General features: G+C 38.8%; 1 protein-coding gene across 4 annotated transcripts in view; it reads right to left on the bottom strand.

Moving 5' to 3' along the window:
- Positions 1 to 284: 284 nt before the first annotated feature.
- NUBPL (NUBP iron-sulfur cluster assembly factor, mitochondrial) overlaps positions 285 to 25,533 on the bottom strand; it is a 152,257-nt gene continuing 127,008 nt past the window's right edge. The window contains exons 9-10 of one of the 4 annotated variants that reach the window (XM_073348973.2): positions 21,647 to 21,729; positions 416 to 5,833 (exon numbers count right to left, since the gene is read on the bottom strand). In XM_073348973.2, the coding sequence (XP_073205074.1) occupies positions 5,771 to 5,833; positions 21,647 to 21,729 (146 nt within the window). In that variant the 3' untranslated portion in view covers positions 416 to 5,770. Of the gene's footprint in view, positions 5,834 to 13,928; positions 14,613 to 21,646; positions 21,730 to 25,533 lie in introns of those variants that run through there. The other 3 variants (XM_073348971.2, XM_073348974.2, XM_073348972.2) reach the window with 3 other exon arrangements.

Genomic DNA, 25,533 nt, shown 5'->3' with positions numbered 1-25,533 from the left:
ATGGATCTCTGGGGGCTTCAGACTATGTCTAAGATTTCCAAAAGGATCCACACCTCCATTCAAAGTTTTTTAGGGGTCTGCAAATGAAAAAAGGTTGAAAAACACTGATCTAGTAGAATCTAGTACCTGGCCTGTAGGTACTGCTAAATTACCAAAATACTATTAATAATAAAAACCCAGTTCATTATTAATTAATTCTGACACTAAATCACAGACCCCATATTGCACCTTAGTGCCTAATGTCACTAAGATCCTTATTGAGAAATACTGACTGGTTCCAGTGGAAATCTTGCCCTACTTGGTCAGAAGGATGGTAACTTGATTCTTGATCCAGCCCCACTGAAATCAATGGGAGCTTTGCCATTAACTTCAATGGATGCAAGGTAAAGGTAGCACAATGAACATGGCTGTATAAAGGAAACAAACTATCTGAAGATCTCGACAGAGGCACAAAATCTTTGAGAAGAATAATAAAAGCAGTTGAAAAATGTCAATCAGCTGCTAATGATTGTTTAAAAAGCACTTTGAAGTGCTGTAGAAGTGTTACCTACATACATACATTATATACACACACACTCACCCTTAAGGAAATAAAGAGGTTCTTGTCAAGTGTTTCTTGAACTAGACCCCTTTTTCCATTTAAAGTTTGATTTTATCTCTCTTTTTTAACTCTGTTACAAAAGGAAATAAAGCCTTAGATACACCAATTGGTAAAGGAACCCGATGGCTTTGTTTAATTAATTCCCAGGAATACCAGATACTGATTTAGTAAAAAGTTAGGTGGGTCAAGTTTTTTAAAGTAATTCAAAATTTTATTTCTGCTGTCAGATCTATCCTGATCCAGAAACGTGTTTCAGTCTGTTGCTAACTACTGTGCTGTCATTTCTGAAATACTTTTATTTGCACAGTATTGAACAGGTAGTTATTAAAATACACACACAAGAACAATGTAACATACATAACAACATTAAAATGGTGTTTTAAAAAGGTTTCCATGCAGCTTGCAGACATTTCACTCTTGTGACATTTCCATTTAACCACCTTCCTCATTTTTGTGTAGTTTACCTTTTTGAAGTGAAAAAGCTGCTATGGTGGGCTTCTTTGGTATTTTCCCCACCACAAAGATGTTAAATTTAATTACATTGCTGTAATTTATTACTGAGTTCAGCTATATTCACCTCTTGGACCAGATCCCGTGCTCCACTTAGGATTAAATCAAGAACTGCCTCTCCTCTTGTGGGTTCCAGAACTAGCTGCTCCAAGAAGCAGCCATTAATGATTTCTAGAAATTTTATCTCTGCATCCTGTCCTGAAGTGACATGTATCAAGTTGAAATCCTCCATTATTATAGTGTTTTCTATTTTTAAAGCCTCTCTAATCTGCCTAAGCATTTCACAGTCACAATCACCATCCTGGTCAGGTGGTCGGTAGTATATTCCTATTGCTATATTCTTATTATTCAAGCATGGAATTTCTATCCATAGAGATTCTATGGTACTTCATTTAAGATTTGGTAATTCATTTAAGATTTTTACTAAATTTGACTCTATGCTTTCTTTCACATAGATAGTGCCACTCCCCCATCAGCGTGACCTAGTCTGTCGTTCTCATATATTTTGTGCCCTGGTATCAGTGTCCCAATTGATTAATCATTTCACTACGTTTCTGTGATGCGTCATTTAATACCAAGTATCAGAAGGGTGGCCGTGTTAGTCTGTAGCCACAAAAACAACGAGGAGTCCGGTGGCACCTTAAAGACTAACAGATTTATTTGGGCATAAGCTTTCATCGGTAAAAAACCCGCTTCTTCAGATGCATGGCGTGAAAATTACAGATACAGGCATAAATACATATTGACACATGAAGAAAAGGAAGTGTGACTTTACAAGTGGAGAACCAATGTTGAAGGCCAATTCAGTCAGGGTGGATGTGGTCCACTCCCAATACTTGATGAGGTGGTGTCAATACTAAGAAAGGGAAAATTGTTTTTGTAGCGAGCCAGCCACTCCCAGTCCCTATAGGTCTCTGAAGGCTATGAGCTCCTTGCACCAAATGCACTCATACAGCACCTGTCCACAAGGCAGGTAATCATACAGGCTGAGCCAATGGAGCATCTTGCAAAGCAAACTCACCATATTTTACAGCAATCATATTAACCTTCAACCATAGGCGCGGACTCCGTAGGCACTCCAGGTCTGGAGCACCCACGGGAAAAAAACAGTAGGTGCTCAGCCCCCACTGGCAGCCCCACAGATCAGCGCCCCCTGCCCACCAGTGGCCATGCCGATCAGCTCCTCCCCCACCATCCCACTGTGATCAGCTGTTCAAGCAGCGCACAGGAGGTACTGGGGAGGGGGAAGAGTGGGGGCAGGAAGAGGTGGGGTAGGTGTGGGGGCTTGGGAGAAGCGGTGGAGTGGAGGCAGAGCCTGGGGAAGGCTGGGGTGGAACAGGAAGAGGCGGAGTGGGGTCCTGGGGGAAGGGGTGAAGTGGGGGCAGGGATCAAGCATCCCCCGGAACTGAGGAAGTCAGCGCCTATGCCTTCAACTCAGGATGGCACACCTGGGCCTTATGCTCCACAAAAGGAAATAAAAGTCTTTTACACTTAAACAACATAAAGGTACATTTAGAATTAGGCTCATACCAAACCAGGCTTTTTGGGTTAAGACAGAAAGAAGATCCATCTTCTCCTGTCCTAGATTCACCCATCCCTAGCTCCTGACAGAAGCAGCCAGCCATTTTTTACTGGCATGTTGGGCCCTAACTGGCCTCTGCCTGCTCTTGGCCCTTCTAGACACTAGAGGACCAAGTCTCACTATTTCCGCGTGCAGCTGATCCTGGGAGGCCTCTCTAGGCAACCCTTGGAGGTCTGAACTCACAGCACTTTTCTTCTTAAAAGGAGAGCTCCATAAAGCAGGGCACCACAAGGCAGCAGGGTCTTTGGCAGGGTATGCTTGTGACACAGGGATTCCACAACCTCCCTAGAAACCTGTTCCACTGCTTATGAAATATCAAATCCCGTAGTTGAAAGTAAACTACTGTGGTGAGGATAGTAAACAAAATATATTTTATGATGTTATGTCTTTAACTTACCATATGTATTGTTTTATAGTCAAATATTGCCTTTCCTATGTAGTGCCTTTCACTAATACTCAAAATCAAGTCATCCAGTAATTAATTCCAGTCATTTGTGTGAATTAGCCTGGCTCTACAGTAATTTCAGCAGCATTCAAAACTAATCATCAGTACACACTGTATAATCAAAAAAAGTGCAAGTATCTATATAGTGTAAAAGCCATAGTCGTGGTGCATCAACAGACTTACATTCATTAGCAGAAACAGTAATAGGAGGAAGATTCTTTTATCCATTAGTGATGACAAGGCATGTAATGCTAATTCGTTTTGATTTTAGTTTTGTTTTGAATATGGTTGCCCTTATATGCAAGGATAATTCTTTCAGTGGCATACTCGCAAGGCCCTTTATTTATTATAAGTGTTTTAAACGGTTGATACCACTCTTTATTAAAAAAATCTAATTTCATCCACTACAGTGAGCATTAAACATTATTTACAAATATGCACAGGACAATCCTTCCATGAAGGCATTTAATTAAAAAGCATTTTGCATATTCTTTCGGAAACTATGTTTACAAATTTTCCCAGGACACTGGTAGTTAACCGAAAGGTATTAAAGGTAGCTTAATAGCAGCAGGACTCGAAAGAGTAAAACCTAATGCTTTGGGTTTTTTTGTTTTTTTTAAAAAGAACATTATAAAAACCTAACTTGATCCCTCACACCAACCAAGGATGTGGAGAAACATAAAAAAACCCCAAAAAACAGTCCTCTAATTGAATTATGATAGTTCTAATCCTGAACTGGAAATGTCAGTAGCCACTCACAAACTTGCTAACATCAAGAGTGAAGATAATAAATACTAAATTTGGAAAGCCTGACATAGACTTTTTTAAATTTTAAAAACAACTTTGGAAATCCAAGCTTTGCACTGAGAGTTAACATGTCCTACAGTACTACGGTGATGAGAGCTCTACAAATGTTTACAGACATACACACATGCAGATAAATTAATATTACTCTGGTGGGTGCAACAGAAATGCCTACATAGAGAGAAAACTTCTTACCAAACCAACAAGGCAAATAGTTATCAATGAAGTGACAAGAGGAAGCACACCATTAAGAGTTTAATTTTTGTAAAATATATCACTAGACAATTGCAAATGATTGGATACTTGTGTTTGAATAAAGGTACAATCCAAAAGCTGGAAATAACATGGCTACTGAAACAGCTGCAATTTTACTTCTCTGCACTTTTTTCCAGGTACATAAATGAGAGCTAAGATAAAAAAAATCAGTCATCTTAAAATACATTATTTTTCATATTTACAAAACTCCACTCAAGTCTGAGATTCAATTAATAATTTGAAGCAAAATTTTAATTTCACTTTCAGTGCATATGTTTTAAGTGTGCCCAGGCTCAAAGAATGCCAAATTCTATTTTATGTCATATTATTTCAAGAGGAGAAAAGCGACAGGAACAATGGCGTAAACAAAGGGTGAAATCCTGGCCCTAGTGAAGTCAAAGGCAAAACTCCATAAGGATACATATTTGAATGGTGTGAAATAGTCTTGACTATAAATTCAAACTTCTAATTGTAAATGGAAGCCTGTGCCACAGAATCATGTTTTTTCATCCATAGAAATTATACCAACCGAAAAATAAGGATCATAGAACACAAGACAATAAAAAACAAAAGAGGTCTTGCAGTCTGACGATTGTATCTTTGTATAAACTAAAGATGTAACTACAGAAGCAAACTTTCAGATCCTGCATTGTTACTTTGATTTGGGAACACATGCTTGTATGCAGCCATGAAATTAATTAATTTTTGTCATTTATTTCGCTTGCCAAGTTGAACTCAGATATGATAGGTCTTACAATGAAGACCTTGCTGTTACCTAGTTTTCTATCTGGGTTCAACATAACACAAAGCAGGCAAGTAATTTGCCTACAGGTCATATAGTCCATTATCCCGTAAGTAGGAAATTACCTCATAACCCAATATAATCCAATAGGGAAGAAATTTGCTCTTGAACCATTAGGAAAAGTCATTACAGAATATGCAGATCATATTGTTTTTGAGGCTTAAGTGTAAATGTACACAAACATATGGTAATTACGTAGTTTTTCCATTTGCTAATTAAGTACTTGATGCTTTGCCCAATTTAAGACCATGTTGGCAATTTAACAAGAGCACCGAGGTCTGAATAAAAATGTACATAAATTGGGGAAATTGCAGATGCCCTCATCTTTTATACAGTTGTGAGCCAGGGACTATAATCCTCAACATGCCATGGTCCACTTTTGAGTCTTTCTGCTTGGATGAAGATGGCACATTGTATTCTGGGACTGCAGTTTCCACAGGCTGAACCTTCACATTAAAACTGAGGGAAACTCCATTGCTGAATGATGCACTTTGTCCTTGTTGTTCAAGGATATTAAAAATCAGCAGCGGACAACCATATAAAAATGTCACGTACCATCTCCTTCAATCCATTTGAATGTAACCAAATGATGTCATGACAAATATAAAATAACAATACTTTCAAACTTTGTTTCCTAAACTTCAAAATAATTTTTTTACAAATACAATAGATAATCCATAGAGTTATGCACTTCTGCTTGTTCCACCACTGCTTACACCATCGAATCACTTTACTGTTAAGTTCTGATCACCGGTACCCGAGATGAGCACATCATGCTGGAGGAGTTGGCAATCTCCTTACTATTTCAGTAGCTATCCTTAGATAGGCTTTGGCCTGTAAAAACAAAAACATATCTATTACCTTTTGTTTTCTATATGAAAGCAGAAGAAATATAAAAACTTCTGTTCATGCTATGTTCTTCCACACACATTCAGAGAAGTATTTCAATTTCAGTGTTGCCTTTTTGCTGGTGAAATAAAATTATAATAATTAAAACTTAAGTGTTAGTAAGTATCAAGGAAAAAATCAACTCCAAATATGGTCAGTTATTTTTAAAATGCCAGTCCAAAACTCAGCTGAACAATCTGCCCTGTCCAGCAGGCAGTGCTTGTGTTCTTCCTGTGAAGGACCCCTTCGTCCCTGACAGAAAATGTTATTCCTCAAGTTTCTCTGTCCTGTCAAGTTGGTCGAGGTGCTGCATACACAATTTCAAACTTCAGACAAAAAACAAATAAAATACTAAAAAGCCAAGTAAATGACATCATTACGCACTGGGGTGCACTAAGGAGAATATGACAGAGTCAACAGAGATTAAAAATGAAAATACTTTTTAAAAGACCTTTTTTCCAAGAGATTCAGGTGGATGTCCAAATGGACCAAATTCCAAGTGATTAATGACCACCCCAGTAAAGGTCAATCACACACCAACCTATGGTGTGATGGTGGAGTCCCTAACAAGGTAGATGATGTCAGAACATGGACGCTTACCAAAATAACACTCAAGGAGACAGTCTTATTATATGTACCAAGGTCCTTTTCCATTAACAACTTTAAAAGCCAACAGAGCCAGGTTCATTATCAAACTGATCATAGATTCATAGACTAAGTCCAGAAAGGACCAGAACTCTGACCTCTGACATAGCACAGACCACAGAGTTGGACCCAGTAATCCTTGTATAAAGCTCAATAACTGGTGTCTGAACTACAGCATATTTTAGAAAGACATTCAGTCTTGGTTTAAAGATTTCAAACAATGGAGAACCAACCAAGAGGGCTTGGTAAATTGTTCCAGTGATTTTACCTTCACTGTTAAAAATCTGCATCTTATTTCCACTTTGAATTCTTCAAGCCACTGGATTTTATTATGCCTTTGTCTGCTAGAATAGACCTTTCTGCTACTTAGCTTTTTTCCCCCTATTTAGATACTTATAGGGAATGATCAAGTGACCTCTTAATTTTCTCACAATGAGCTTGCGTTTCTGGCCCACCCTACACTCCCGCTGTAATGGGTATTTTGCAGAGAATGTCTTGCCTGTTTTGTTAGAAAAGAAAGACATGGCTAGAAGGATCACCAATGTGTTACTCTCCCCGCCACCCGCACCCTCACCCACATGCTTCCAATACCTGGAGGCTACTCTCAGCCCCTCCATCCTTCTTTGTGCCATTCCCAGCCCCACTGCTTTACCACTGTGATATCAGGTGCACTTCTTGTTACTTAAGTGTTCACGTATCCATAGAACTGGCCCTCAAGCTTTGGGTACATAAGGAATGCAGGATCAAGGCCTTTATAAATAGTACACAAGGCGCGTATAATATAATCACAATTGATAAAATGAAGGGCCCCAGTGCTACAAAGACACATGATTAACTGTATTCTTGTGAGCAATCCCACTGAAGTCAATAGGACTACTTACGAGAGTAAAGTGACTCACTTACCTAAGTCTTTGCATGGTCAGCCTCAAGTGCAGTAGCAGTATGTTGACACTGCTAAGACTTGTTTAAAATAAGAACTACCAGGATGAACAACAGTATTTCCTATTCTGCAGTTCAGCTTGGAGGCAGCTTTTTCTTCTTTCAAAAGCAATTCAGAACATTAATACTGCCTAAGAGAGGTCCAAAAATGCAATTCTAATAATATAATTATCATTAGCTTTTTTTCAAAAGACTAGCACCATTGATGTCGCTCATATTTCCTCCATATGCCCATTCTATAATGATAGTTTCTGTGGGTACTGGATAATGTAACTACATGAAACAGTAGCAGACTTCTCCAACCATTAATCTACCAATTTGTGCACTTATAAATCAGTGCTAAATCAAGGTGACAAATAGCTAACTGAAGAAACTCTACAAGAGATTCTGAAGAATTTAGTTCTGTTTAATCATTCCTACTACGCAGGAAATAAGTCTTGTGCTAGGGGTTACTTAACATTCTTCAACACATTGTCTTATTTGTACAGTTGTCATTTTGAAAAAGGCAAGCTATTTTTAAAAACAGAGTCCCAAATTATTGGGTACAATTCTTTTTACCATTTAGTACTATACATGCTTCAAAAATTCTTAGTTTACTCTATAAAGTGTTAAGATCTTTAACAAGAGAATGATTTAGGGTAATTTTATGATCAGCAAAACCAGCCACCACAACTCACTTTTATAGTCCCCAAAATATAGTACAGAAGAAAAGTATGGAGACTGCACAGTTATGATGTATTATTTTGCATATAATTATGATGTAACCCCATAAACCAATATTTTAATAAATTAATTTTCTACAATGTAGTTACAAGCAAGTCTGACATCACTGAGTGAAATAGAATGAAATGAAAATGTATTTAAAAACTTCTGTTCACAATTCACTAAGAAGTACAAACAGGAGGTATGTCATGGAGTTAAGTTATTTAAGTTAGACATAAGCCATCAGAATTATAAAGTCCCATTGCTGTACCACAACAGTCAAGCCTTCACTTTTCAATAAAATTCCCATCAAAGATTAGGGGCAATCCTGCTCCTCCTTATCCACAATATATATATAAAACCCAATGCACTGCAGAAACCATGTGTCTACTTCCAGAGCAGGAGGAGTCAGGGCACGGCATTCCAATAGAAGTAAAAAGAAAAGGAGTACTTGTGGCACCTTAGAGACTAACAAATTTATGCATCCGATGAAGTGAGCTGTAGCTCACAAAAGCTTATGTTCTAATAAATTTGTTAGTCTCTAAGGTGCCACAAGTACTCCCTGTCTTTTTACGGATACACGGCTGCTACTCTGAAACCCAATAGAAGTAGACTATACATCCCTTTACAGGCTATGGTGACTAAAATTTCAAGGCCTTGAAACCCAATTCATTTTTGAAACTGGGTTTTCCAGACCCTGGTCAAGGTAAAAAAGGAAACAAAGATTTTCCCTCACGGGATTTTCACTAGCTTTTTTTTTTTTTTTTAAATGACAAAAGCAGCAACTCAGCTAGTTTATGCAACCAAAACATGAATGTGTCCTAGAGCGGGGATTTTTCTAGAGAGCATTTTCCTCTTTTTCCACAAGGAGGGGCTGATTCATAGAAGCAGCTATCTTTGACTTGTCTGAACACAACTTTCTGATGGGGAGAAGTGCATGATCCAACCATCTGGCCCAACCATACTTCTGTGCAGCCTCTGCACTTACTATGCGCAGCTGTGGTCTCCCTCTACTCAGGGAGAGTAGATCAATCATCTCCCTGCTAACCATGTGACTGAGACTGTGAAGAGAAGACATTTTTCAATTACCTATATACCAGTAATAGGAGTCTGAGTAACAAGCAAGGAGAACTGGGAATGCTTACTGATGAGTAGAAATTTGATATATCTGGCATTACTGAAATTTGGTGGGATGACTCGCATGATTGGAATGTTATAATCACTGGTTCAGAAAGGACACAGTGAGCAAAAAAGGTGCGTGTGGGAGGGCTGGCACTCTACATTAACACCATTACCTGTTTTAGGAGTTACTGATAACTCAGAGCCACAGGATTTTTCATACATACAGATCAATGTGCAAACTAACAAAGTCCAGGAGGGTGAATAGTTGGAGGCCTGTTAGCAACCACTGAATCAAATCAGAGAACAGGATGATTTAATCCTTAAACATATGTCTGCAACATGTAGAAAATTAAATTGTGTTGTGATGGAAGACTTCAGTTTAGGAGACATATGCTAGAGGTCTCAGAGTTTCTAAAAATGATAGATGATAATTTTCTAACACAAAATATATTGCACCCAACACAAGATAACTATATTTTGGGCCTCATTATGATGAATAAAGATGAATTAATCACCGAACTGGAAGCTGGTGGTTGCCTTGGGACCAGAGATCATGATCTGATTACATTCAATATGGGCAAAACGAGGAAATCCCCACCCGGAGTAGATTTATTTGGTGCTTCAAAGGGGTTAATTTCCGAAAGCTAATAACAATTATGAGTGAAAATGCTTGGGAGCACAAATTTTGACGGAAAAGTGACGAAAATTGGGAGTTCTTTAGAAGACATTATTAGATGGCCAAACAGTCATGATTCCACAGTCAAGAAAACTTTGGCCAAATGCCCATCCTGATTCAGTGGTTAAGCGAAGGCAGCACTTAGAAATAAAAAAGCAATACATAACAAATGGAAAATGGGAGAAATAAATAGGAACTGATATAAATCAGAAGATATGAAGTGCAGAATACTGATAAGGGAAGCTTAAGACACGAGGGAAAAGTCCATGGCTGGCGGCGCCAAGGACAACAGAGAGCTTTTTACATATAACAAGAATAACAACAACAGAAATTCTAGCAGTGGTGCAGACCCATTCCTAAATGGAGATGATAATAATGATGATGCAGAAAAGACAGCAGTGTTCAATAAATATTTCATTTTTGTATTTGAAAGAAGCAGGATGATGTACTCAAATCAGATGAAGATGATGAAATACTTTCCAGTCCACAGTAACTGAGAAGGATGTTTGAAGTATTTAGCTGCCAGCTTCTAACAATTATAAGTCTGTCATTCTGACATTGACCCTGGGCAAGATAATGAAGAAACTGATATGGGACTCAATTAGGGCTGTCAAGCAATTAAAAAAATTAATCATGATTAAATGCATGATTAAAAAAATGAATTGCAATTAATCGTGATGTTAAACAATAGAATACCATTTATTTAAATATTTTGGATGTTTTCTACATTTTCAAATATATTGATTTCAATTACAACACAGAATACAAAGTGTACAGTTCTCAATTTATATTTATTTTTGATTACAAGTATTTGCACTGTAAAAAGCAATAGTATTTTTCAATTCACCAACTACAAGTACTGTAGAACAATCATGAAAGTTGAACTTACAAATATAGAATTATGTACAAAAAAACCTGCATTCCAAAGTATAAATGTAAAACTTTGGAGCCTACAAGTCCAATCAGTCCTCCTTGTTCAGCGAATCGCTCAAACAAGTTTGTTTACATTTGCAGAAGATAATGCTGCCTGCTTCTTGTTGACAATGTCACCTGAAAGTGAGAAAGGCGTTTGCATGGCACTGATGTATCTGGCATAGCAAGATATTTACATGTCAGATGCACTAAAGATTCATACATTCCTTCATGCTTCAACCACCATTCCAGAAGACATGCATCCATGCTGATAAGGATCCAAGGCAGTGCGGACCGACACATGTTCATTTTCATCATCATGAGTCAGCTGCCACCAGCAAAAGGTTGATTTTCTTTTTTGCTGGTTTGGGTTTGTAATTTCCACATCAGAGTGTTGCTCTTTTAAGACTTCTGAAAGCATGCTCCACACTTCATCCCTCTCAGATTTTGGAAGGCACTTCAGATTCTTAAATCTTGGGTTGGAGTGCTGTAGATGTTTTTAGAAATTTCATATTGGTATCTTCTTTGCATTTTGTCAAATTTGCCATGAAAGTGTTCTTAAAGCGAACAACATGTGCTGGTTCATCATTCGAGACTGCTATAACATGAAATATATGGCAGAATGAGGGTAAAACAGAGTAGGAGATATACTATTCTTCCCTCAAGGAGTTCAGTCACAAATTTAATTAATGAATTATTTTTTTAATGAGCATCACCAGCATGGAAGCATGTCCTTTGGAACAATGGCCGAAGCATATGAATCTTTAGCGCAGCCAGCATGTAAATATCTTGTGACGCCTGCTACAACAGTGCTATGCGAACACCTGTTCTCACTTTCAGGTGACATTGTAAACAAGAAGTGGGCAGCAGTATCTTTCTGCAAATGTAGACAAACTAGTGAGTCTGAGCGACTGGCTGAACAAGACGTAGGACAGATTGGATTCGCAGGCTCTAAAGTTTTACATTTTTATTTTTGAATGCAGGGTTTTTTGTACATAATTCTACATTTGTAAGTTCAACTTTCATGATAAAGAGATTGCACAACAGTACTTGTATTAAGTGAACTGAAAAATAAAATGTTTTGTTTTTTACAGTGCAAATATTTGTAATCAAAAATAAATATTAAGTGAGCACGTGTACACTTTGTATTCTGTGTTATAAATGAAATTGATATATTTGAAAATGTAGAAAAACATCCAAAATAGTTAATAAATTTCAATGGGTATTCTATTGTTTAACAGTGCGATTAATTGTGATTAATTTTTTTAATCGCGATTAATTTTTTTGAGTTAATCTCATGAGTTAACTGAAATTATTCAACAGCCCCAGACACAATTAATAAAGAATTAAAGGTGAATAATACAATTAATGCTAGTAACATGGATTTATGGAAAACAGACCCTGTCAAACTATCTTTTTTTGATGAGCTTACAAGTTTGGTTGATAAAGGTAACTGCAAAGATGTAATAGATGTAGCTTTTTTGTAAGTCATTTGACTTAGTACCACATGACATTCTGATTAAAAAATTAGCACTGTACAATAGCCACAGAGCGCACACTGACTGGATTAAGAACTGGCTAACAGATCTTAAAAATAAGTTGTCAGTGGGGAATCAGCACTGAATGGAAGTGTTTCTAGTGGAGTTCCACAGGATTGGTACTAGTCAACATTTTCATCAATGATCTGGAACTAAATATAAAATTACTGCTGATAAAATTTGTGGATGACACAGATTGGAAGTGTGGTAAATAATGATGAGGACATGGCAGCCATATAGTGACACCTAGATCACTTGGTAAATGGGGCCCATTCAAACAAAATACAGCCAAATGCAAATCTATTTATCTAAGAACCAGGAATGCAGGCCATACTCACAGAATGGTAGATCAGGAATTGGCAACTTTTGGCAGGCGGCCCGCCAGGGTAAGCCCCATGGCGGGCCGGGCCGGTTTGTTTACCTGCTGCATCCGCAAGTTCGGCCGATCGTGGCTCCCACTGGCCGCGGTTCGCCGCTCCACGCCAATGGGGGCTGCAGGAAGTGGCGGTCAGTACACTGAAAAGCTGTACACTGAAAAGCAGCGACTCTCAAGAGGATTTAGGGGTCATAATGAATAAGCCACTCAACATGAGCCTCCCGTGTGATGCTGTGCTGAAAAGGGCTAATATGATGCTTAGATGTGTAAACAAGGGACAAGTGAGTAAGAGCAGGCAGGTGATTTTATCTCTGCATATGCCACTGGTGAAACGGATACTGGAATACTGTGTTCAATTCTGGGCTCCGCATTTTTAAAAATGATGCTGGAAAACTGGAGAGGGTGAAGAGAAGGGCCACAACAATTATTCGAAAGCTAAAGAAAATGGATTACAGTGACAAATTCAACGAGCTCAATTGGTTTAGCTTTTGAGAGACTTAAAGAGATTAATCTGTTCAACTTCTCAAAAAGCAGCATGAGAGGTGACTTGATTACAGTTTATAAGTACCTTCACAGGGAGAAAATACCAGGTACTGAAAGGCTCTTTAATCTAGCAGAGAAGGGCACAACAAGAACAAGCGGTTGGAAGCAGACACCAGACAAATTCAAACTACAAATCAAGCCCAAATTCTGCACAGTGAGAGGGATTAACCCCTGGAAAAAACTACCAATGGAAGCAGTGTATTCTGTATCCCTTGATGTCTTCAAATCAAGCCTGCATGCCTTTCTGAAAGATACGCTTTAGCCAAACACAAATTATGCTTAAGTGAAACAAAAGTTATTGGACTCAATTACCGGGATAAGTGGGTGAAATGTAATATCCTGTGATATAAAGAAGGTCAGACTAGATGACCTAATGGTTCCTTCTGACCTTAAACCATGTGTGTCCATGTGTGTCCAGGTCCTATGAGATGATAACCCTTCACCATAGACACAACTCAGTTCCTGTGGACTGAACCAGGATTTGGACAGTAAACATCAATATACACATACCAATGAATGGAACATAAAACTGTTGGTCACTTTTTAACAACACATTTCAGTTTTAAAAGATTTCAGAAATGCAAGATTAATTTTCCTACATCAAGGTTCGAGAACAGTTTAATTAGGTGATTTGACCTAGACTTGTTTCCTCCAAAGTGATTAAAAAGTGAAATCTCTATCTTGGTGAGAAATTCAGTCGTTCATCCAAAGCTAATAAAATGGCAGTAACACAAACAACATATGTGAAAAGTCTAAACAGGATTTCCAATTATCAATACTCCCTTCATTACACAAACTCAACTCTTCATATATTGAACTTTTTCTCCTATTCATGATCTTTTTAATGTGCCATCTGTAGACTTGAATAATACGGCTGAGTTCAGTTGTTTATTCTCTCATTACTAAGCAACAGAAGATGGCTTGCAACAAAAATAGAAACTTTTTTCTTTTTGGGTGGAAAGGGCATGGAGAGAGGAAGAGGATTTTGAGTTCGTATCTATCACTCACAGCTACCTTCCTATTAATACAAAATGATTAATCTTTAGAGATTATAGTTTTTCCTTTGTTATTTGGAGGCTCTCTAATAGGAATTAGTTTATAGTCCTTCTTTCTGAAAGCAAGCAGTTCATCTGTGGAAATTTAAAAAAAAAACAAACCCAACAATTTCAAATATATCAATAACTTACTGGGTAGTTACTTGGAGGTCAAAAACTCCTTCCTTTTGCTTGTGGGGCTGAGGGGAGCAGAAGAGCACAAGAAGGAGCAGAAATGCTTTGAAAACAGAAAGAGGGTGTGTGTAAGTAGAGCCTAAGTAGCACAGTCCCTTCTTCACCAATGCTGTGCGGCCTGGGCTCTGTCAATATTTATTTTACAGGAGGGAGGAGGTATATTGCAAGGGAGAAGTGTTGAGGAGTTGTCACTCTACTTCTACACACACACACACCCCTCGAAAACTGGCATATAATACTGCCAGACAAAAAAAGCGAAATTCCAGCTTTAGATTTTGTTATATAACCACTCCCCCTCTTTGGGGAGATGGGTACAGGAATGGTGAGCAGATAAATGGCAACAAAGTTCCTGAATCAGCAGAAGCAAGATGTATGGAAAAGTGTGGAGGGTTTCCTTCAGGAAAAGGAGTGAAATTTCCTGCGTATCTTTGAACTGTGTGCAAATGAAAGACACACACAAGGATCGATTTAAACAGCAGGCTGCAACTCTACTAACTTAACAATGGAGAGGGGCACTATCGACCCACCCACTCTCACATACTAGGCATTTAATTGGGTCCAGTGCAGAGTTTCTAGACTCCTACCATATACTCAGGGTAGACCTTCTTCAGTTTACCAACAGGACTCAACTAATTTCCAATCCTCATGCCCTCCCTCACACAAGAGGGGAAGAGAATGCCAAAGGAGACCTTGGTCTGCAAAGACTTTAGGTCTCACCTTCTCCTTACAGGCAAAAGGTCCCAGGTCTCATTTACCTCTGGGAGCGGTTTTTTTTTTTTTTTTAGCCTGTATCTGCACTGGCACATTCGGGGTGCCAGTAATTAGTGTGGTCACACCTTCACCCCACAGTCTGTTACGTATTTCATGCCTAATCCAATTCCTAAAGTCTCCAAGCCAAATGCCAGACCCTCTGTCCAGCAAGGGCACTCTATCACATCTAAAAATTCAGGCACATGATACCAGATGTCCCTGAGCCACCCCATGTCCAAAGATGACTCTGACAACATCACAGTTCATGCTCTTCCAAGCCCTAACCCCATGGGCTGGTTTGACCACGCCTTGACATACTCACCTTGCAAATATTTCTGACCCAATTAATCTCATGCTCTGTCAGTCTACTCCATCCCATGCCCCTCTGAATCCTAATTCACAAATTTACCCCAAGGCAGGCCCCCAGATCATTTCCCCTGAGCTGAGCAATCAGGATATTAGATGGATGTAGTTCAGACATCTACAAGAGCAGAAGAGGCATGAGCTGATCTGACAACATGCCCCTTCTCCCAAACCATTGCAGGTGGATAGCCTCACACCTGAAGCTCAGCTGTAACACATGCCAAGCTGACCGTCTGCTTATAGGTCATATTTCAGTCCGATTTACTTGCCTGCAGCCTCTGAGAGTTGAAAACCCTCCAGTGCTGTGAACAGCGCTGCACCCATCCTAAAAGAACGAATGCCATAATTTGCCAGATTGGGATCCAAATGGGCTAATGCCTCCCCCATTACCACAGCAAATGGTACCTAGTCAGAGGTATAAAGGGCCTTGCTCCTGCATCCACATGGTTATCACAAACTCTTTTACTGGACATACCTGTTCATACAAGCATTCTCTTAGCTCTTCTGTGGCTCCTTTTCTGGATTGATAGGGTTGTAAATACCTTAATTTTCAAGGGCACTGCTCCTTGTTTAAGTTGCACATCTACCAATTTGAGGGCACTCCTGGAGCTGTCCCCTTGACACCAGCACACCCTCACTAACCCTGAAGGCACTGAAAACAGCAATGACAAATGCAGCTTTAAACAAATCCACATGCACCCCAATGTAGGTAAAGCTTCCAATCACTGAAACAAATGCTTTATGGTTATGGGGTGCCTGAAACCTATGCAGCATCCCTCTCCTCTGGACCATCCCTCCAAAAGCTTCCTTAGTAAGAATTTTCCACATGTGTTAGTAAATCCTGCCAGCGTGCAACAAAATGACAGGCCAGCAATGCTGCTACAAGTTGGCGAAAATTTTTGAACCAATAGTTTATTCATTAAAAAAAATGCAGTTTTAATCAATTTGCAAATTTGATCTAATTATTTTTTATTGAGGAAACCTTTATGCATGTCAGCAAAACTGTGAGTCCATATCAACCTGCCCCTTTATAACCTTTTGCCCAGTGGTTTGGGCACTTGCCAGGGATGTAGCAGACCCAGGTTTGAATCCTCACTAGATATCCCTCGCTCCAGGTGAGCATCCCTAGCCACCAAGCTATCAGCTGATTTGGGGTGGGTTGCTCTCAGTCTCTTGTGTTGAAGCTGTTCCACTACATATAAATAGAAATATTCATTGTTCCAAACAGCGAGTGAGCGAGAACAACTTCATAGCCTGGGAGGTAGATCTGGATTCAAATCCCTCCAATGAATCAGGCAGAGAAGATTTGAATCCACATCTCCTACCTTCTAGGTGAGTGCCTTAATCACCAGGCTATACAGTTGTTCTCACTCACTCTCTCTTTGGCTCAATGAATATTGATTTACACACAGTGCAACAGCTTCAACAAGACAGAGAGTGACACACTCCAAAATAGTCTATAGTCTGGCGGTTAGGATGCTCACCTATGAGGGGGCAATATCTAGTGGAGATTCAAACCTAGGTCTACCACATCCCAAGCAAGTTCCCTAACAGTTGGCCTACAGATATTAAGGGACACGGATGGATGGACAGACGGACACACAATCCCTTTTCTAATTTGCTTATGTGGAAAAAGTTTTGCCATTTTCAGAATCTTATGAATATTTTTTGATTTTTTTGGCTTGCTGGACAAGCCAAAAAAATCAGTTATTTGCCCACCTCTAAAGGTGACTCACTATAGCCAATGATGCCAATCTACAATGCACCAAAGACACCGCATAATTCACCACCTGAAACTCAGGGATGTACTAAACATACGGAAGGCTTCCTCAATGCTAATCTATGAACTCAACAAAACTAGCCTCATAAACCCGTAATGTCCTTGGGGCAATGGAATTTTCCACCAATCCTAAAGCTGTCAGGAGCCATGGTTCCACAAACTGTGAGGCATCACCTGTGGGTCTTGGCGGCAAACAGCACTAGGTTCTGTAATCGGTCATCCTGAAACTGAGATAGAGCATGGACAATCCCATTATCAACACCAGAAACATGTACTACACAGAAAATATGTTAAACAAACAGCAGTGCAATACAAATGCCCTTACCAGCCACATTACTTCGTTGACTCTGAATTAATGTGAATCTCTGCCTGTTTGTCAGACTAAAATCAAAACCATTTAATTCCTCACCCCAAATAGTGACAGCCACCAATATCAGAAAAAACTTAATAGAAGTAATCTCTTATTATACTATGCTTTGACCACTCTTCAGGCCACCTCTATGCACACCAAGTCCCTTGGTAATGAACTCCAAAACCAATTTTCCCAGAGGCGTCAGACAGTCCCCGTAATGCTGATCCTAGCATTCAATTGGGTCACTGAACTGATAACCCATTAAACTGCTATAAGAACGCTTCCCCTAATCCAAATCGGCCCTTACTTCTTTTGGTCATCCTGACAAAGCGATGAGGATTCTTGGCTCCAGAAGTGTTAGCCACCACATGGGCACAAAAGACTCTAGCCAAGGCCACTGCCCTACATGCAAAATTTAAATGTCCCAATAGTTACTTATTCCTGTTTTAGAGTGGCTTTCGTAGAACTTTTGATTGTCCTTATCTACACCTTTACCTTACCTAAGCTGTCTCTGGGTATCCATGATACACACTGTTTTGAATCCAATTCAGTTCCCAAATATGTTAACTGTGCTGGGCCTTCTGCCTTTTCTGAGGCCAGTGAGACCCCAAGCACTCGGTCATCTCCAGAAATGCTCTCAACAGGCAGCTGTGCTCTACTGATCATATTTTCTGCCAAGAGGAAGTCACTGAAACAGTGAACTGCCTTGGGTGCAAGCTCGTTTCCCTCAGATCTGACCATTCCAATGTCATGCTTAACCTTTCAAAGGCTGAACATGATGTGGAGCAAGGGCATGGCCTTGTCAAAACAGTAATATTCCTCAAACTGAAGACCGAACCAGTTACTATTTTTGTAATGAACACAGAGTAATGTTGTATTTTGCTACCTGTGTCCTTATGCTGCATTCCTTAACCATGGCTACTGCTGCATCAAATGAGGACTATCAAAGTGAACATAATTGAGGGTCAATACTGTCTTTAAAGGAAGCTTTGAAGGTAAGATAAATGGTTGATAATCCTGTATTATCCATTAACTTTTTTAGGCACCACACCCAGGAGAGCTGTAGATCTCTACTGGTAATTTCAAAAAAGGAACAACTATTCTTTCTACCTGACGTTTTCCCAAACTATTTGTTCTAGTTCTTTAATAAGTTATAAATTTTCAGCCCACACACGTAACCTTTCCCCCTCGTATGTAGGCTTGGCAGAATTTGATTTTTATTTTTTATAATTTTGATAGCTAGTATTGATATTTATTTTTAAGAAGTATTTTCCAATTCTTATCTATTTACATTTTCACAGTTGCAAGAAATTACGGAGGGGAGCGCCAGACAATGAGGGGTAAACAATAATTGTTTAATTACAGTAAATGTTGAGATTCAAAAACCTTAAATCAAACTCTAATACATTCCCAAGCAGCATTTTTCTCACTTTGTCTATCTGTAAATGTCAATGATTGATAGTAATACTTTTTCATAGGTTTGTATGTGTACTTGGTAATAGATGTTTACTGACATTTATCGATAAAATTATAATCCTTCCAAGCCTACTCACATGGGATCTGAAACCCTACCAGATGTCCCTTGCATATATATGCCCCATCTGTTTTGTTAGGATAATCCCATAGTAGGGTCCTTAGTACCTCTAATTTAGCTGGAGATTGGGCTGAAAGGGATTGAGGGTAGTGACAGCAACCATCTAATCAGCTTGCCGAACTTGTCTTACCCATCCAATATACCAGGGTCGCTGTCTTCTTGTAAGCACGGGGCTGGGGAGGTGGTAAATGGCCTTCCTTAGGGTAGCTCCCCTGAAGGCTTTTAGGAGTCTCCTTTATGAGCTACAGAGCCCTCCCCAGCTGCCTGCTCTCTCCCAGAACTGCCTCGCAACTGCTGAGAATTCCTCTTTTTAAGACCTTATTCCATCCTTGACATTATTGACAGGGCTGAAGGGGCAGGACCAGCCTTGCCCACAGCCTCTCTTTAACCCCTTCATCACTGGTGTGGGGATTATATACCTTTTATTCTAGTCTTAACAGAACCTAAAACGTGACAGTTAAACTCAGCACATTTTTTTCTGAGGACTCAGTCACTCTCCCTATAGCCCACTGTTTTATTCAGCTATGTATTGTTTCAGCCCTATAACTCTATTTCATTTATAAAAGTTCACTAAGGAAAGCGGAACAGATGTTTTTAATATTTCTGAATCTAAGGACAAGAGTGGAGATAATTTCAACAGTGCAATGCATAATGTCCTCTATCTGAAAAATACGTGGTTTTTCATGAATGAACAGCCGCAATTTTAGTTTATTTGAGAAACATGATGATGGATGTTATATATTGAAGATTAGAATCTGACCTCATAGAACCTCTCTAACCATTGTTTATGTGCTGTGAATTTTATATTATTTAAAGAAAGAAATAAGATAGATACATTAAAGTTCTCTCTCATTCAAATGAGAAGTGGTGGGGGGGAGACAAGCAATTTTAAATTGCACAAAGATTAGTGACTTTTTACTTTTTCTTTGTGGGGGAAGTGATTATCTTACAAAGACAATGAGAAAGTGTAAAAAAAGTTCCCTCTACTGAGGCACAGTAAGTGTTAAAAATTTACTTATTTCATATTTAACTTGATGTCGATAATGGAGTTATCCCCCGATTTCTTCCTAATGCCATTACCAGTGCAAGTGTGGGCAGGAATTAGATGCCAGATTAGAAACAAACTCACAAATGTAGATGGCAGATCTACAGAATTTTACTGTATTTCTCTTTAAATAGGAAAGTACTGCTTGTAAAGTGTGACAGCCTGATGAATGGAGACTGAAGACTCTTCATCTATCCAGAGAACAGATAAACCAGAACATCACACAACCATTTCACAGATCAATAGTGATCTGTGATCAATAGTAGTACAGGCCTTATCCCAGACTAGTGAATGTGTTGCATTCTATTAGTAGTCTTATAAGGTACTCTGCTGCAACTTCTCTCTTAAAAACAAAATTAACAAGTACAACAATGTTTAGGTTTTGCTACTACTCTCCAGAATGTTGGTAACCATATAAAAATTGAGCCCTATTGTGATAGGCACTGTACAAATGAGGTAACAGACAGTCCCTGCTTTTGAGAGCTTACAATCCAAACAGAGGAGATAGGCACAGGGTAGGGAAAAGATGTACTAGGCAGAAAAGTACTGTACTGTCAACATGTATGACAATATCTTATGTACAAGACTACTTTTCTGGAAAGATAAGTCTGTTTTTTCCCCCACCTTCTCAATACACCAGTGCTTTCATTTGGCAATAAAATGCTATGGTGAATTCACAGAAACATCCCATTGCCTCCTGTATACAAATTCCTCCACTTCCTACTAACTATATTCTAGGTATTGACAATGTGCAGGTTCTTGTTACACAGACCTTTTGACAGAACTAACCTTCCCCTTTGATCCTCTCGTGACTCAACTACCAAAGGATCAACAGACAGCTTTAGAAGACCTATGTTATTAGTGAGATCTCGTGTGTCCCGACACTTACCCTTATTCTTCTTGGCATGCAAGCATCTGGATTGAGTCTTTTGCTACTGAGACTATGGTTCAGACTAATCAAACAAAAAACATGTGCACAAAGAGAAAAAGACAGCAAGGACAACCCACATACCTGTGTACCTCGGTTTTGGAGCAAGTACATAAATTAATTAAATTTTCAGGATTTATTTCCTTATTTTAACAAGACGGTTTCCCCTCTTAAAATAACAGAGACCTTTCCCTCCTCCCTCCCCACTCTTCAGGGTATTTTTGTTTGTTTATTTATTTTTTTAAGTTCATAGCACTAAACTTACCGTGTCACTTTGAGGCTGTGAGATAACAATAGGCTGGCCGGCATCACATGTCTCTCTTATATTAACATGCAATGGAATGTCTCCTGCATTAAAAACACCAAAATACATTTACATAAAGACTCAATATTTCATAAGTGCATTTCATTAAACTAGCCCTGAAGCTACCTGAAATCAAATTCTAGTTCAGGCTATCCTTTGAATTACTTAATCTCTAAAATTAGCATTTAAAATGAAAATTAGCTGCAGCAGAGTTCCACATATCCACAATCATTAGTACCAAATATATTTCAAATTTATTCATTTTCTGGAAAAAGAGCAGATCGCTTTGCAGTAATTTATAATGACAGGAAGTTTGCTTTATTGCTTTCTGGAGATGCAGAAAAGCTCAAACTGAGACATTTCTATGGTCTAGACATTTTGGATAGGTACAAAATAAAAACACTTCTTTGAGTGTCAGGATAACATACTATTCAACATATTTCTTACTTTTGTATTTCAAAAGTGTTTTGAGATATTAATCAATATCCAAACTATAGCACATTTTGTTGCCAAACAACAAAATGTGCTATAGTCCTTAGTAGGCCATTGATTTAATTAAGTGCTAGCTATATATTCAACTCATTCTCTTTTACAAGAGCTAACTACTGTGTGTTTTGCTTGTGTAATCAGCAGGGAACTGTTATAGAAGAAAAATGTTCTGAAGGAAAAATCATTTATCAACCCAATGGATATTTTCACTTAATTCTGAAATATTTTTCCAGCACCGAATACAGTAAATTTTTAAAAGTTCCCATAATTACTATATCACAACACAGATACTGCCTATGATATAAAATGCAGTTAAAAACTGATCTTCTACCAGTATTAAATTTACAGCATGCTGGAGGCCTGGCTACTCTTCACGCAAGCCTTGTCTATACTCAGAAGTTTCACTGACTTAACTAAAAGTGTGTTTTTAAACCATTTTAATTAAACTGGTGCAAAATCCTGTGTAGGTACTCTTAGTTTGGCTACAAAGTGTGTTATTTTGCTTTAACTTAATTTATTTTTAACACCAGATTAAGATAAATTAAAAAATAGCTAAACTGAAATAAGTATTCGTTTATAAACTTGCACTGGTTTAACTAAAATAGTTTAAAAGCAAACCTCTAGTTAAACAGACACAAGCATGGGTGTTGTCAAACCTTTATATGTAAGTAAATACAAGAGTTGGTCCAAGAAATATCTGTAGTTGAGCCCCTATGTAACCGTGATCAAAATAAATTTTAAGTTTAACATCATTAGAGAAGGAAATATATTGAAATCTTGCACTGAACTTTAAAAGAGGATTTTAAAAAATAGTTAAGGATGCTAGTAAAAGAAGACCCTAAAAGAAAAAAATAAAAATAAATAATAAAAAAAAAGTATGGAGTTGCTGGTCTTGACTCTGTAATTAAGGTAGAGTTGAATTTTGTACTTAAAGAAGAGATGCAACCTCTATATAAAGACTACAATCTATCCTCCCCAAAATTGCTCAGTACATATGCTTTTGGCACAGAATGAATTTTCTGAGAATTTAAGTAAATCCACGATTTTTTTTTTTAGTTAAATTTAGTTAAAAATTGTTTGTTTTTTTTTCATAAATTTACCATTGGAGGTCAGATCTTTTCTTGGTCCCAAATGTTCTTAGTAATGGAATAATGCAGACTAATCAAAGTCCCACATAGTTAAATCTATAGTTTTCTATGGGGGGAGGGATAGCTCAGTGGTTTGAGCTTTGGCCTGCTAAACCCAGGCTTGTGAGTTCAATCCTTGAGGGGGCCATTTAGGGATATGGGGCAAAAATTGGGGATTGGTCCTGCTTTGAGCAGGGGGTTGGACTAGATGATCTCCTGAGGTCCCTTCCAACCCTGATATTCTATGATTCTAAATATTACTGTTATCTTGTACATAGGTCACATTTTGAAGACTTATTTTTAGGATTCAGAGTAAATTTTTTGCAGTCACTCTTCACAACTAAAATTTACTACTTCAGCAGCAACAGAATTCCACAAAGAACTGCTCTTTTTCAAAATGGCTGCCATCTCCGACTGTTCTCAAAAGGATTGAGGGCCACATTTATGAAGGTATTTATGTGCTTAAAGATGCAGATAGGTGCCCAGTGTGATTTACAAAAGTACCTAATTGAGTTAAAGACAGTAGCTAAAGATATAAAAAGAAACAAATAATTCTGTAAGTATATTAGAAGCAGAAAACCTGCAAGAAAATCAGTGGGTCTGCTGGACCACCATGGGTAAAGCAAGCAATTAAGGAAGATAAGGTTATTGCTGAGAAACTAAATGATTTCTTTGCACAATTCTTCATCACAGAGCATACCTGCCTGGCACCTACTCTTTTCTGGTAATAACAATGAAGCACTATCAGAGAGTGAGGTAACAAAAAAAGAAGGGCTGGAACAAACTGATAATTTAAAAAGCAACAAATCCATTGAGTCCAGATGGTATATGCCCAAGAGTTTACAACATATCTAAGAATAAAGTTGCTGAGCTGCTAAGCAAAAACAGGCACATTTTAATTTTTTTTAAAAGTTACTATACCAGGGGATTGAAGGGTAGCAATTGTTGTGTGTTTTAAAAAGGTGCTAGAAATGATCTGGGATATTACAGACAAGTAAGCCTTATTTATATATCTGGTAAATGTATTGAAAAACAATTAAAAATAGAATTATAAGAGATCTAGGAGATCACAAATTTATTAGGGTCTAACCAGCATAGCTTCTGCATAGGAAAATGTCTCTACAAATTTGTTTGAATTAACTGAATGTGTTAATACAGAAATCAATAAAGGGGAACTGGCTGATGTACTTTACTTGAACTTTTGAAGGCCCTTAACAAAGCTTCTTACAAGAAGCTACTAGAGAAACTAAGTACTCATACTGTGTTGGTCAAAGTAATGGATCAGAAACTGGCTGAGACACAGAAAAGAAATGGCCAATTTTCATCATGATAAAATGTAGAGTGTCACAATGTTCTATACTAGGATCAGTGTTGTTTAACGTAGTCATCAATGACATAAAAAAGGGGGTGAGCAGTGACGTTGCAAAATTTGCAGATGACACAAAATTATTTGGTTAGCCAAAACTGGAGAAGACTCAGGACCATCAGAGCCTTCCAAAACTAGGTGTCAGGTGCTACCTCTCAGTAGTCAGGCTTAGTGGCTGGACGAAAGGTCAAAGCCAGACTTTTGAGTTGGGACTGGACCAAGAGTGGCACTGGAATCGAGATCTGGGGACAGGCCAGGGTCAGAACCAAGATCAGGGTCCATCGTGAAGCCAGGAGTCCATAGCTGGAGTTCAGATGCAAGCCAGGGGTTGAAGCAAGATGGTCAGAGTCCAGGGACAAGCCAAGTCACAGTCATAGCCAGAGTCCAGATACAGACCAAAGATCAAAGCCAGGTAGTCAGAGTCCAGGGGTCTAGGTAGGGTCAGCAGGCAGAGGTAAGCCTGGAGCAGGTCAATAACAGGGCTGGAGCAAGGGCAGGGTAGGGCAAGGACAAGACTGGAACAGGGCTTGGGCAAGGCTGGGGCAGAAACAGGAACAGGGTCAAGAGCAGGCTGGGAGTCTCAAGAGTCTGAGACTCTGTGAGGCAGCATGAGGATTTCTGGCTGGGTAGTTGCACAGACTGATCTACAGCTCTGGTGGAGTTGAGGAAATACTTGAACCTGGAGGATAGGCTGCAGCCATATGCCTGAAGATTGAGTCACTGCAGGCTCTGTGCGAAGATTAAGTCAGTGCACCTACTGAAGCACTGGGGATGGGCGGGCAAAAGCCTGCCCACATCTAAAGGCCCCTGCTCACAGTCTAAGGGGAAGAGCCACCAGACCCAGACATCAAATGATTATGGGAGAC

Source organism: Lepidochelys kempii, chromosome 6 (genome assembly GCF_965140285.1).
Source record: "Lepidochelys kempii isolate rLepKem1 chromosome 6, rLepKem1.hap1, whole genome shotgun sequence".
Classification (NCBI taxonomy): domain Eukaryota; kingdom Metazoa; phylum Chordata; order Testudines; family Cheloniidae; genus Lepidochelys; species Lepidochelys kempii.
The sequence above is the reverse complement of the archived record's forward strand: the minus strand, read 5'-3'. Positions and strand labels throughout refer to the sequence as shown.